Genomic DNA, 15961 nt, shown 5'->3' with positions numbered 1-15961 from the left:
TAAAATTGGAGTGTCTGTTTGTAATATTGAAATAACCGTTTTTTACTACATGCATATAAATATAAATACGATACGTACACCGAAATATCATTTTTTATAATTTTTGTCTGTCTGTCTGTCTGTGTGTTCCGGCTAATCTCTGAAATGGCTGGACCGATTTTGATGGGATTTTTTTTGGCAGGTAGCTGATGTAATGATGAGTAACTTAGGCTACTTTTCTTTTAGAAAAATTCTTATAGTTTAGAAAAATAAAGTTAATTTTAACAACTTCAGGAACAGCTAGTATTATAAACAATTACGACTGCTATCACAGATGGGGTAGACAGAGGAACTGTCGATGTTGTGGTGAACGCAACACTTGACATGGCGATAATTCAAATAGAATTGAACATTGAATTGACAGGGCGCGAGTGTTTCGCCATTTGTCGGAGTAATTTATAGATTTTTATAGTTTACTAGCTGACACCACGAACTGTTCCACCTAAAAATTAAATATATCAAAGGTTTTTTGTTATTAATTTACGCAATACATTTCGGAATGCACCCTTATTGACAGGTATCAGTAGTTTGTATGGGAACATTTAAAAGAGCAACACACAAGTTTCCTGCTCGTTCTTCTTGTGATGAGACAGCTTTCCGACTGAGCGGTAGATTAAAAAAATGTAATGACTATTCAAACGTGCTTCAATGTAAGTTTATTTGTATAAATGATTTTCTATTCTATTCTATTCTACATAAAATTGTTGTTTTTACTATTTTAGATGCAACATCTTCATATTTTCTCACAGTTTAAACCTTCCATAGACTTCCACGAATATTTTAAGATTAAAATTAGTCAAATCGGTTCACCCGATCTCGAGTTTCAGCAAGTCTAACGAACAGCAATTCATTTTTGTATATATAGATTTTACAATTCACGTGTACAAATGACATATGGCATTCTCTACCAACTGACCTATAGGTAGAAATAGAAAGCGTTGTAGTCAGAATTGAACTCAGATTCAGGGTACCTAACCACGACGTTCCAAAAATACCTATAGAATATATAGACAATAAATTAATTAATGTTTATTTACAAAATTGGTATTTGCATAATTGTTACAATATTTTTTGTGTCTCCTAGATTTGAACTCACGTCCTCTTAAGCGTAATTCAAGGTACTTAACAACTACGCCATTACGCTCTATCTAAATATATATAACTCAAAGGTGACTGACGTAGTGATCTATCAACGCACAGCCCAAACTACTGGACGGATCGGGCTGAAATTTGGCATGCAGGTAGATGTTATGACGTAGGCATCGGCTAAGAAAGGATTTTGATTAATTCTACTCCCAAAGGGATAAAATAGGGGATGAAAATTTGTATGAAACTTTATCAATTTTAAACCAATCGGGCTGAGACTTTGCATGCATAAAGCTATGACGTAGGCATCCCCTAAGAAAGGATTTTGATAAATTCCATCCCTAAGGGGATAAATTAACGCGAACGAAGCCGCGGGCAAAAGCTAGTAATCTATAAATATGTACATCTATAAATACGTACATAATGATAGATTTAAAACACGGCTTATCCTTGACCGCGACCTGTTTTGACGTGGGACGACGGGCATGTTCGTAACATAAGGGTTAGAATTACACCCCCAACCCCCAAAGGTTTGGCAGAAAATAATTGGTCAATTTTACTGGAACACTATAATTATATATTATATAATTTATAATTTAATTATTATCTTAACATATTTACACCCCCAACCCCAAAGGTATATATATAACACTATAATTATATAATTTAATTATTATCTATATATATAAAAACTAGCTGTCCCGGCAAACGTTGTGTTGCCATATAAATTAATAACGCTTTAAAAAAATAGGGGTTGATGATAGAAGGGTGAAAATTTAGGGTTGTATGTATTTAATCAATATTATTTATGCTTATAAACTCTAAAGTAAATATATAAATAGTAAAGATTAAATCTAATTATAATTATGACATAAAATGTATGGTCCAGAAGTTTGATATAATCATGTTTATTATTGAGTAAGATATAAGTTCTGATTTGACCATAACAGTCTCTCCTTCCTACTGACTTTAAAAAAGAACCGCCATATTGTGAGCACAGACCAGTTCGGTTTAGATGCTTGAAGTGAAAAATACATATAAGTGAAAGAAGAAATTAATAGACTCTCGTTGCTGCTGTCGCCTCGTAACATAATATAAAATTAAAAGTGTATCTGTCTGTATATCCGACAAAGGAGCGGATTAGTTTAGTATAATATAGCATAATACAGACGGAAAGTAACTGCGCTATTTGATAGCCAATCATGTTAGAATGGTATCGATTGACCTACAAATTGGGACTGGACAAAACTTAGTTAAAGACAATGAGAGTTAACTCCAGGGGAAAATTACGTTTTGTCTAGTCAATACGTTAGACGGCCTCGGTGGTCTAGCGGTTTAGCACAACGCAACGCCTTACTTCCGATTGCCGCTGGTTCGATTCCGAGCATGGCAAAAATTTTTTATTCATGAGTGTGATTGTTTGTACCGGTCTATTTTTTTTTATTTATACACTTTATTGCACCAGATACAGAAAAATATTAATTAATATAAATATTATTATATACAATCATAAGTACAAAAGGCAGCCTTATCGCTAAAACCGAAAAATATGGCAATGAGTCTACGACACAAAAAAGTTTGGGAACCTCTGATTTAGACTGAAGCCAGCTAAAGCCTATGTTATGGATACTATACACCTGATACAAATAGATAGATACATTTTAATTTTCTTAAATACATACATATTATACACATAAAATACCCAGACCGTACAATGTATGATTGTCATACTCAGGAATATATATGTTTGTGTCGTGCGAGGAATCGAACCCGCGACCATCGGGAGTAAGGCGGTGTGCTAAACCACCGAGGTCGTCACATTTATTACATTTTATACTTTTATTTACATTGCTGCATTGACCGGACCTTATTAATGATTAAACCATTGTAACTGTGCCGTGTACCTTTCGCATTATTTATATGTTTGGATTGTGATGTGACAAATGTGACGTCACTAGGGGTAGGGTATTGTTAGTAATGGTGGACTATCAAGTTATTTCATTAAATGTATTTGTTTGACGGCCTCGGTGGTCGAAAAAATCTAACCCCGGACAGTTAACACAACGCTATCTAGTCCCACAGTAAGGAGAGATTGTGTTATGGGTACTAGACAACTGATATGTTTCATTTATAAATACATACATAATATACATAGAAAACACCCAGACCAGGGGGGAAGGGTATTGTTAGTAATGTGGATTGATAACCCTATTGCTAGCAATGTACCATGTTAGGTCGACCTCCACGCGGTTCCCCCTGAAAACCATCGTGACAAATTCTTGATGAATTTGTTACGATGCGCTAACTGACCTGACCTCATGCTCATCTTATCATCCTCCACTGGTGCCCCGCCAGCGTAAAGCGTAGCGCAGGCGGGTGCACCATTCCATTATCATCCACAAAAAAAAAACACCCAGACCGATACAAACAATCATACTCATGAATACAAAATGCATCATGCTAGGAATGAAACCCGCGGCCGTCGAAAGCAAAGCGGTGTTCACTACTAGACCACCGAGGCCGACAAACCATCCTCTGAGGGCACCGCTAAGGGGTTCGAACCTCGGCTAGTGAAGTTATATAGAATATGTATAAAATGGGGCAGTGGATTGGTTGGAGGGCACTACTAAAATGTACATTAAACGTCGTAACCTAAAAAAATTGGTAATTATGTGACGTTACACTCGCCCGTTGCATTTCTGTCGCGTAGTGTTGGAATCGAGCCAAATCGATGTATCTTTAAAATTGTTACATTTAACGCACCGAACTACCCATGAAGGCGTGGGGAAAAGGAGATTGTTAGTAATGTGGAATGCTGATCTTATTGCTAGCAATGTACCATGTCAGGTTGACCTCCACGCGGTTCCCCCTGAAAAGTATTGAGATAAATTTCTGGTGAATTTGTCACAATGGGCTACCTGACTTGACTTCATGTTCATCCTATCATCCTCCACTGGTGCCACGTCAGCGTAAACCATTAGCGCAGGCGGGTGCACCATTCCATTATCATAAAAAAACCCATAAAGGCGAGGGGGGATTGCTAGCAATGGACTAATAACACCATTACTAGCAATGTACCATGTCAGGTTGACCTCCGTTCGGTTCACCCTGGAAACCATCGTGGTAAATCTTCATTTGTCATGATGGGCTACTCTTGAAGACGAGGGGGGATTACTAGTAATGTGGACTGATAACCCTACTGCTAGCAATGTACCATGTCAAATTAACCTACCACTATGGTTTCCAGGGGTGGATCGCTTGGTCCACCCTGAAAACCATAGTTTGAGGTACAACGCTACCAATGCAAGGTTTGAGGTCTTTTTTGAAGTGGCAGCAAAACTATTAGGGAATCATTGGTCTATACTAATGGGACATATATATTCGTAAACTAGAGACGTTTATCTAAACTTCCTACTCTATTTTTTTTTTCTGGAGGCCGTGGATATTGGTTTCATACTGTCCAATGACTTTCAGAATAAAAAAATAAAATTTCTGATTAGTCAGTACAGTATACAACGAGATAGAACTAAATCACAAAATTTCAACTGCCACCATTTAATTTTTTGTTTTTATTGGTTTGTTTGGACTGTTTTTATGGATGATAATGTAATGGTGCACCCGCCTGCGCTAATGGTTTACGCTGGCGTGGCACCAGTGGAGGTGAACATGGGGACAGGTCAGTTAGCCCATCGTGACATATTTACCAGAAATTTATCACGATGGTTTCCAGAGGGAACCGCGTGGAGGTCAACCTGACATGGTACATTGCTAGTAATAGGGTCATGAGTCCACATTACTAACAATCCCTCTCCCCTGCTTGGACCTGTAGCACGGCAACCCGCATAGATAGATAGATTGCACCGCCAACAATTTATCTCTGCACAACTCATGGTTGCCTGGTAGAAAATGCCATTAGGTGTTAAGTCCGCCATATGTACTTTTTACCTGTGTATGACGTGCATTAAAGTTATTTAAATAAATAAATAAAAATAAATAGATCTATTGTGCTCGCCCTTTTTCAAATTTCGCTACCTAGACCCGTAAGGGACAAGAATTGAAGGATATTCTTAGGAGCGATGGTTTTATCTCCTCAGAAAAGAGTGTAAACTTTCAAAAGGAGATATTATATATATGCATAAGTGGGCTACAACCACATAGGATGTCTATTATAGTACATCATTCACTTGTATTATAAATCTGTCGCCTTTTATATAGTTCCATCAAGAAGTTACCGCACGAACAATGAACTGTTGTCAAATTATAAATAAAAATATTGCAAACAAAGGGAATTCGTGACACGAAAATGAAAAGCAAAGCCCATCAGAGTGATGAATGAGGAGACACAATCTAAACAGTAATTAATGAATCCAAATATAAGCCACGAGGGAGGAATGCAAAAAATTATGATAATAAAATCAACATACAAAACGCTGGAAACAAAAGTGGGCATGTCGCTGAAGAATAATTAACTGAATTAATGTATTTGTACGTACTAGTAGTGGCCACAGTGGTCGCAATACTACCATAATTAATTTAACATTCTGTAAGACTATAGACAAATAATATTAAAGACAAACAATATTGTCTATTCTCAATTTGACCACAAAAAAAGTATTTATGCATGTGTGTGTCATATACATGGTAATGTGTAATGTTTTTTTTATTTATTTAATGTATTTTTATGCATAATTACAAAAATATTAGCATCCTGCAATCCTTCTCTATATAAACTATAATTGCGCAAAATTTAATACGCTCTGTCCGCATAATTTTGGTAAAAAGGGGTACAAAGTATTGGTTTCCCTTATTAATATATAGATTAATGTAGTTATAGATGCAACTTGGTATAGCAAAAAATGTGACAGTCCACTAGATTCTTATATTGTTAGCTAAACTTGTTTATTTGTTGAATTATCATTTTAAGAGTCGAGTGAGGGAACAAATATATCTAATGATATAGTAGAAAAGTCATAAGCCAATCATTATTTGGACTAAAACTAGCTTCATACGGTTTATTTATTGTTTTAAAAATTATCCGATACGAAAAAATAATAAAACGTATAGTCTCGGCGATAACAACTACACCTGCTCGTTCCTTTGCCTCTAAATTGTAACAGAAAAAAAAAACAATTAGTGATTGACTAAAAAAAATATTTGGTGTAATAATAATGATCGATCAATCGGGTTAAAATACGTCGTAGTTTGGCTAAAAGGGGCGGCACTAGTGATGAGGTCAATGCTTCAAGCTTATAGAAGGCATACATTAGTTTACTAGAAAGGAATTACAGATAATATCCATTAGCATAGAGTAATTCACTTTTATCCGGTGTAATTTTCGCGCCAAAAATACTGTGACATTTCTTATAGATAAATGTATGACATACTTCTTTTTTTTTTATTTATTATTTTACGGCTCTGGATACAAGTCCTTTTTAGCCCAGTGTTGGAAATAAATTTATATAAAGTCTTGAATAGTGCAGGCCTTGATAAGATCTCTTCTAGAGACTTTGGTACTTCATTACTATGCTCTTGAATCTCGTCAATGAGTAATAATCTGTCTAGTCCGTATTTTCTACATTTGAATATAATATGATTGTTCTTTGTTCCTATGCATTGTTATGGATGCATTGGAATGAATGAATGAAAAACACTTTATTGTTCCTCTCACAGAAAGAGTAATTACAGAAATTAATATGTACATTAAATATGAAAATAATAACAAAAAAATTATAATATAGAGGTAACAATGGGCGGCCTTATCGCTAAATAGCGATAACTTCCAGGCAACCTTAGGATGGAGAGGATTAGACTGTGTCTGGTCGAGGTATAACAATTTGTTGTTGGATGTACAATTTACATATCATATACACATACATATAACTACATAATAATCATTATATATAAAATATACATACACACATATATATACATACATATATACATATAAATAAATTAAATAATATCTATACTATGGATTATGTAATGTACATACTTTCCTTGTAAAATTATGAGAATATGACAAAAAAAAGAAAATAATTTTAAAATCTATCAATAATAAGTAGTTGAGAGAGATCGATATTCGAAAATAATTGTAATTTTAACATTAAACCTAATTAAGGCGTTACGAAAACAATAGAAATGATTTTTAGGAAGTGACTAAAAGTTTTTAATATAAAGTGCGAAACTACAAACGTCTCTCAGATTAATTAATGTATTATGTATGTAATTAATTCTGTATTGTAATTATACATTCCAAATTATGTAAATATTACTCAAATAAAAAAGAAATATATTTCATAATCTATTAATAATAAGTAGTGGAGAGAGTTCGATATTCGAAAATCATTGAAAGGTTGTATTACGTTATCAAAAACTATAGGTATGATTATTAGGATGTGACTGAAAGTGTTTTAATTCAAAGGCCATGGGGCGAGACTACCAATGTCTCTCAGATGAATTATTATTGAATGAACTACCTGCCAAGGTTTTCTGACGAGACTACAGCATGGGGTTTTCAAGAAGGGTACATTATGGTTTCTTAAGAATCAGCAACGTACGTAATACGGGTAATATGGTGTTTCAGGCGTCCATACGCTACGGTAACTATTTACCATCAGATGGGCCGTATACTTGTTTGCCACCATTATAATGTAAAAAAAATATTATTCTAGTTTTGCATAACCGAATAGCAAGTCAGAAATACGAATTAACACTCAATGACTTCAAAAAATGTAGCAAAAGCCAACCGTTTTATTTATATACTAGCTACTTGCCCCTTTTCACCCGGATGTACATGTATTATACATATAAATTGTATAATACATGTACATCCGGGCGAAGAATCACTCTATCTATTAAAAAAACAGCTTCAAAATGCGTTACGTTGTTTTAAAGATTTAAGCATACATAGGGACGGACAGACAGCGACTTTGTTTTATACTATGTAATGATTCATCATATTGTTTATTAACAATATGTAACTTTATATTTTATGTAAACGGATTTTATTGTTTCTAACTTCCTTTCGCCCTACATTACTTGCGGAAGCAGTTGTAGGAACATATCAAGACAAAAAGTGGACTAAATCGTTACGAAATCGAATAATTCATATTAACAATTATAATTGAAACATTAAAACAATCTTTTTGTAACATTAAACAGTCTTGTAAATTCATACAAACATCGCGGTCACGTGATCGCTTCAGTTCGATATATTAAATAAATATTTTCAGATATATTTCTGTAGGAAACTTATTCAGATTTATGACGAGGTAGTAGGTATGTGAGTTCTTTTTACAACTATATCAACAATAAAACCTAGGACCTGTCTTACTCGCGGCAAAACTGTTAACAATCAATATTACAATAAATATTAATTAAAATATATTTACTCTACAGAACAATAAATATAAGTATTCATAAACTAGAATCATCTCTGAATATTAATTAAAATATATTCACTCTACAGAACAATAAATATATCCATTCATAAACTAAAATTCATATCTACAATTTTCGTGTAACATACTGGCCTGAAAATGTAACATCCGCTGTGATAGGACCGTTCGAAATCCGCCTAATTCTGTAATACTCACGGATTCAAACTTGGAATGTAACATTACTGATTTTACTAACGTTAGCTGGTCAGTGCTTGCCGGCGAGTCGCGTCCATCGTCCCGCGCGCTTCCGACCACCCCATCGGTACCACTCATGCAACGCCGCAAAATTCACTTACACACAATGAAACACTAAACAAACCCTCACTATAACACTACAACATTTTAATAACACCACTGGATTGTATTATATAGAAACCGGTGTATTGCAACGATGTCGTGAAGGGTTTTACAATAATTCTATAAAATCAGGCGCGCTCTACGAGCGTACGCCATTTCTATTTGAGTGGCGTGTTCGCGCGCGCGCTAAACGTAGGTCGAACGGTGTTGTCATTTATTCAGACTCCCCCATTTTGTTGGTAATATATTGGTTTATTTCTCAAATGAAATACACATATATAATCCGTAGACACACTTTTAAGCATTTAGACTAATGTAGGCTGTCATATTACTTATTTATTTTTAACTTATAATTTTTTTTACGCACATGATGAGTTTGTGAGTTAGAGTTTTACAGTTTTACAGTAGCTTATACATCAAAATAACATACAAGCTATAAATTTGACGCGAGTGAAACCGCAGGGTCAGCTAGTATAACATATTACTTCACTATTGGCTAATGTCTGCGGCTTTGCATGCGTATTATAATTAAGTTGTATTATTACAAACTGTGTTTTTATATAATTTGAATGGCAAACAAACCTGTCAATTACCATCAGGTGAACTGTACCGCCAGATAATTGTACGAGGAATCGAACCCGCCAGCAAGGGACGTAAGGCGGTGTGCTAGACCAGTGGGGCCGTAAAGTTTATAATGAGGTTAATACGAGCCATCAATAATAATAATAATACTTCAGGACAAATAACACAGCGCCATCTAGCCCCAAGCTAAGCGGAGCTTCTGTTATGGGTACTAGACAACTAATACAAATACATATTTTTTTTCTAAATGCGTACATAATATACAAAGAAAACACCTAAACCGATACAAACAATCATACATCATAATCCTGAATCCAAATGTTTATGCCGTACGAGGTTCAAACCCGCGATAATCGGAAGTAAAGCGGTGCACTAAACCGCTAGACCATTTTGATCGTCAATGGTAATATGGATGCTGTTAATAGATATAACAAACGACTTTGTAACTACAGATTACAAGTATTATTAAACATTGACAATACTCTGCTTAGTGCCTTGATTACAATTCATTGCACGACAATGATTTCTTTGTCAGTTACGAGCACTTTACATATTGATTAGCGGCTGATTAGAATTATTTATCGTTTATCTATTAAGGTAGACATCCTGTCAGCTAGAGTATCTAGGAATGGTATGTGGTACGATAGCTAGATAGCATGATGTCTGTATAAATAAAAATCAATTGCGGAATGTACAGAGATAAACTTTATGTAAAGTAGTTTGCGTGGAAATCTATGTCTCATTTATGTCAACCACATTGACGGCCTCAGTGGGCTAGCATACTTCCTTACTTTCGATGGTTGCGGCTTCCATTCCTCGCACAGTGCAAACATTTGTATTCATGAGTATATTTGTTTATATTAGTGGTTTCTATTGTATAAATGCAACTCCTATAAATACTTAAATACAAATTTTTGTAAATACATACATAACATAGGGATGTTTTCTATGTTATGTATGTATTTACAAAAAGATGTATTTAAGTATTTATATGAATTGGCTAGTATCGGTAACACAAGTTTTGGCTTTGCTTGGGGATAGATGACGCTGTGTGGATTGCCCAGGATTATATTTATACTATTACCTGAGGCAAGAACTTTATAATCCTTTTACGAAAATTGCACCAGCGGAGGGATATGAAATTTCGAGTTAAACTTTATATAGTAAAGGAGTGCAGAATACTAAAATATATATTGTAATATTTATAGAAAAAGATTAAATTAATATAAAAATCGTTACACACAATTCCATGTGTGTGTAATATTGCGTGTGTGTATTCAACACACACGCATGTGCTCTTTTGCTCATAAAATTGAGAATAGATGAATACTTTTTGTCTTTAATATTATTTGTCTATAGTGTTACTGAATATACAGTGGGTTGCCAAATTAATAGGGACAGTCACGAAATATTCGTTTTTTGTAAAACATTGGTCTATAATTAATTAAAAACGTCACTTTAGGCTATAATTATATTTAAAAATATCAGACACAATATCTTATAATGAATTTAGACTATAATAATTTAATATTTGAACAACTAGAAAATATAAACAAGTATAATAAAAATGATGATGGGAAATTATTAGTGTTTTGTCACATTTCCTTTTGCTTCTATCAGTGCTTGAATCCGCCTCGACATACTTTCAATACACTGTTTAGCACTTTCTTTTGTTTTGGGATTGTGACATTTATTAATTTTTCAATTAGTTTTACTTTGGTAGTTATGATTTCCTTAGCAATTTCCGCCTTGGTAATTTCCCACAAGTTTTCTATGGGATTCATATCAGGAGAATTGCCAGGCCAAGGTAAAACTGGAATGTTGTGGTCTTCCAAAAATTTGGCTACACTCCTCGCTTTATGACATGGAGCTGAATCGTGCATAAACACGAATTCCTCCCCATTCGGGAACCATTCCTGAAGTTGCGGCAACAGGCGAGTTTCTAATACTTGCTTGTATTGGTCCTGTCTCATGGTTCCCTGGACGATATAGAGACGCCCAACTCCTTTTGCGCTGATGACAGACCATACCATTATTTTTACAGGGTGTTTAATTCGTTCCACTATGCAATCAGGATGAAATTTCTCGCTTGGGCGCCGCCTCACGAAGTTACTTTTGTTGGCCAGAATTTCAAAAGTTGACTCGTCTGAGAAACATACCTAAAAAAATATAGAAACTATTTATAATTTTTGTAAATATGATTTTATATAACACAAATAAAATTAACCATAGAACTGACCTTATTCCAGTCTTCAACAGTTTTCAGGCGGTGCTCACGAGCCCAAGCAAGCCTTTTCTTTTTCATCGCCTCTGTTAATCGGGGTTTCTTAACTGGACGATGGCCTGTCAGGCCTTCCTCTGCCAACCTTCGCTGTACAGTTCTTAATGAAACACGTATTCCAGATTCCTGTACTATCTGAGTTAAAAATCCAGCACTTTTCTTTCTGTTTTGCAAGCAGATATCTCGAATTTTCCTATCGGAACGTGTTGTTGTGATACGTTTTCTGCCACATTTGCCTTTTCTTTTGGGCGAAAGTGGCTGATTTTGATCTAAATTTATTTTTATTTTATTGACGGCAGATTTCGATATCCCGGCCAGTTGTGCTATCATCCTCTGAGAGTGATTTGTGTGTAGGAGAAGGGTTTTAACCTCGGATTTTTTTCTCGGAGTCAAATCTACCCCTCGACCCATAGCCAAAGCTGAAAATATAAAAATAAATTAAAATTGTTCTAAAATCCGCTCCAAAATACTTTAATTTTAATTATAGTAAAATATTACTTACTGCAGGTATTGATTATTTCACAAAACCACTAAAGAACTGTTTAAAAGAATAATTTACGTGTTTCACTTTTACAGGTGTGAACGACTGTGTGTCTCTCCTGTCATTAAAATATATTTCCAAAATAAACAAATCTCTCAGCACTTGAAATTCACTTTGAATTTGAGTTATAGAGACAAGGTGAACATAAAAACATATCAGCAAAAAACTTTTACCACTTAAAAACGTAGTCAAGACCACTTGAAGAACAAAAATTATAAAAAATGTGACTGTCCCTATTAATTTGGCAACCCACTGTATAACCATAATAAATCAATAAATCCATTTATTACGATATATGTATTAGTTGTTAGTGAAATACCATTCGCTCAATATACAAATATAAATTTAATATAAAAGTTGTTCAGCAGAAATCTTAATAAATTGTTTATTATCGAATTTCGACCGCTGGGCGACTACTACTTATTATAATTATTACTAGCTGTTCCCGCGACTTCATCCGTGTGGAATTTAACTTTATTTTCTAAATTAAAATTGGCGTAAGTTACTCCTTATTACATCAGGTACCTGCTAAAAAAAAGTCCCGTCATCAATCGGTCCTGCCATTTCAGAGATTGGCCAGAACAAACAGACAGACAGACAAAAATTGTAAAACATATTTTTTTGGTGTGTACATACATTTATATTCATATGCATGTAGTAAAAAACGGTTATTTCAATATTACAAACAGACACTCCAATTTTATTTATATGTATAGAAAAGCTGCCCTTATATTCATCGTCCGATATTGTAGAAGTGCCGCTAACGCAGTTAAGAGCACTATTTAATAAAAAATAGGGGATATGAATAAGACAGGTGTGTTAACCCCGCGGCGCATGCGTACTATCTCACCACTGCAATACGGCGTCGTCGACTTGCCTATTTTTACGTCTTTGTATTCATATGCCAATTAAATGTAGACAGTACGGACGGTGTTCACATATTTGCGTACATATATAGATAGATAGATACATAGATATATATTAAATAGTACAGCAGTGTAAAACGTGTCTGTCTGCGTGTAGGTTACGCCCGGTACGTCCATGCAAACTGGTCTATGGTTTTTTATTTTAGTCTATACTGAATAACCAGGAGTACCTCAATCCTTTGTATACATTATCCTTATTGCCTGATGGCATTCTTTACCAGTCAACCATCGCGTTAATCAGAGATAATAAGGCAGTGCAATTATTAAGGAATAAAAACAAAGATATAAAAAACTGAAAACAAAAATGTATAAAAATATATAAATAAAAAAATATCGATTCTAACATCAAATTCAAATTTAAATTCATGATTTTTGAATTCTTATTCATGTAGGACATTTTAGTCGCTTGTGAACGTCAAATTGTTTATATTATAAATTTTTCCCTACCGTCCAGTTCAGTATAGATCCAATTGAGAAGAACTGGAAATTAACTCAATTGAATGCCTTTTTTTTTAAACCAGTTTATTTACAATGTATATTTATATAGGTGTCTATGTCTATCATTAAATGAAAATCCCGTGTATGAACAACTATTGCCATGCATGCTCGTCATTAATATGGGATCGGTCATATACGAGAAATTTACATATTTTCCTTCAGCTGTTAATTGTCAAAATGATATAAACTCCCCATCTGTGAGACCAATTGCAGGACTCATAGATGGGAGTTTGGGCAAGTGTGGAGCACCCAACACCGCTTCGGAGGAGTTTTATTACACGAGAATCTAAATATATTTTCCTTTCAACTATTAGATGTCAAAATGATATTAACGCCCCCATCTGTGAGACCAATTGCAGGACTCACAGATGGGAGTTTGGGCAAGTGTGGAGCACCCAACACCGCTTCGGAGGAGTTTTATTACACGAGAATCTAAATATATTTTCCTTTCTACTATTAGCTGTCAAAATGATATTAACGCCCCCATCTGTAAGACCAATTGCAGGACTCACAGATGGGAGTTTGGGCAAGTGTGGAGCACCCAACACCGCTTCGGAGGAGTTTTATTACACGAGAATCTAAATATATTTTCCTTTCTACTATTAGCTGTCAAAATGATATTAACGCCCCCATCTGTAAGACCAATTGCACTCACAGATGGGAGTTTGCAAGTGTGGAGCACCCAACACCGCTCAGGAGTTTTATTACACGAGAATCTAAATATATTTTCCTTTCTACTATTAGCTGTCAAAATGATATTAACGCCCCCATCTGTAAGACCAATTGCAGGACTCACAGATGGGAGTTTGGGCAAGTGTGGAGCACCCAACACCGCTTCGGAGGAGTTTTATTACACGAGAATCTAAATATATTTTCCTTTCTACTATTAGCTGTCAAAATTACATTAACGCTCCATCTGGAGACTAAATACAGGACTCACAGATGGGGGTTTGGGCCCAACTGTGGAGCATCCAATACCACTTCGGAGGATTTTATTACACGTGAATCTAAATATATATAACTCAAAGGTGACTGACATAGTGATCTATCAACGCACAGCCTAAACCACTGGACGGATCGGGCTGAAATTTGGCATGCGGGTAGATGTTATGACGTAGGCATCCGCTAAGAAAGGATTTTGATTAATTCTACCCCCAAGGAGATAAAATAGGGGATGAAAGTTTATATGAAACTTTGTCAATTTTAAACCGATCGGACTGAGACTTTGCATGCATAAAGCTACTACCCGTAGGAATATCCTAAGAAAGGATTTTGATAAATTATACCCCTAAGGAGATAACTTAACGCGAGCGAATGCTAGTTTTATATATTACCCTTTCAACTATTAGCTGTCACAATGACATTAACACCCCATCTACAGAAGGGCCCAATCTCCCATCTATGGATACAATAATTTTTGAAACTGAGGTTTACTACTCCAAAGATGGGGCTATAGTGTCCAAGTCCAATATATAATTGGCTCCTCCGCAGATGAGAAGCTAAATAAAACTTCTGTGTATTTGTATTAATGATTATATTTATTAATGATAATTACGTTTACTTTATATAAATATACTAGCTGTTCCGCCAAACGCTGTTTTGTCTTAAAATAAAAATAAAAATTTAGGGGTGCACTACCCCTAACATTTAGGGGGATGAAAAATAGATGTTGGCCGATTCTCAGACCTACTCACTACGCTCAGAAATTTTCATGAGAATCAGTCAAGCCGTTTTGGAGGAGTATGGGAACGAAAACTGTGACACGAGAATTTTATATAAAGATAATAGAGTTTTTGGCGCTCTTTGGAGCTCAAAATTTAGTGTAGTGTATTTACACAACACAGAATTAAATTATTGTCAAAACACTTTTTTTAATCTTAAACGGAAAGTTTACCACCACTGACTTTTATGCCTTGATTAGAAAAAAAACTGCAACTCTATTCAACAGAATGCGTTGTAGCTCCAATAACATTCTGAACACATTTATGAAAAAAATTGATTTGCCTATGATACAATATTGTGTAAGTGTACTTGTTAGACAGAGGTCTAACAATTTGTAGCGACTGTAACTGTAATACTAGAGTTAAGAACTTTACTAACAATTAATTAAGAAAAAAAAATACTAACAAATTGGCCATTGATACCAAAATAAACATATTATTATTATTATTGTGTTATCTGTGTGTCACTACGGTGTCTGTGGAAATTGTATTTACGAGTAGTCGCTCTTTGATGTACAGGAACTGCAGTTTTATTCACTGGGACCTACAGG

At 34.8% G+C, this 15961-nt stretch overlaps 1 protein-coding gene across 1 annotated transcript in view; it reads right to left on the bottom strand.

The window, feature by feature from the left end:
- Window positions 1–8837, bottom strand: part of LOC131848887 (cholesterol transporter ABCA5-like) — a 76398-nt gene extending 67561 nt beyond the window's left edge. The window contains exon 1 of the mRNA XM_059198841.1: window positions 8761–8837. Coding sequence (XP_059054824.1) covers window positions 8761–8837 — 77 coding nt within the window. The remainder of the gene's footprint in view (window positions 1–8760) is intronic.
- Between the last annotated feature and the right edge of the window lie 7124 nt (window positions 8838–15961).

Source organism: Achroia grisella, unplaced genomic scaffold, assembly GCF_030625045.1.
Source record: "Achroia grisella isolate CSIRO2021 unplaced genomic scaffold, CSIRO_AGI_Agris_v1 utg598, whole genome shotgun sequence".
In the NCBI taxonomy this organism is placed as follows: Eukaryota; Metazoa; Arthropoda; class Insecta; order Lepidoptera; family Pyralidae; genus Achroia; species Achroia grisella.
The sequence above is the reverse complement of the archived record's forward strand: the minus strand, read 5'-3'. Positions and strand labels throughout refer to the sequence as shown.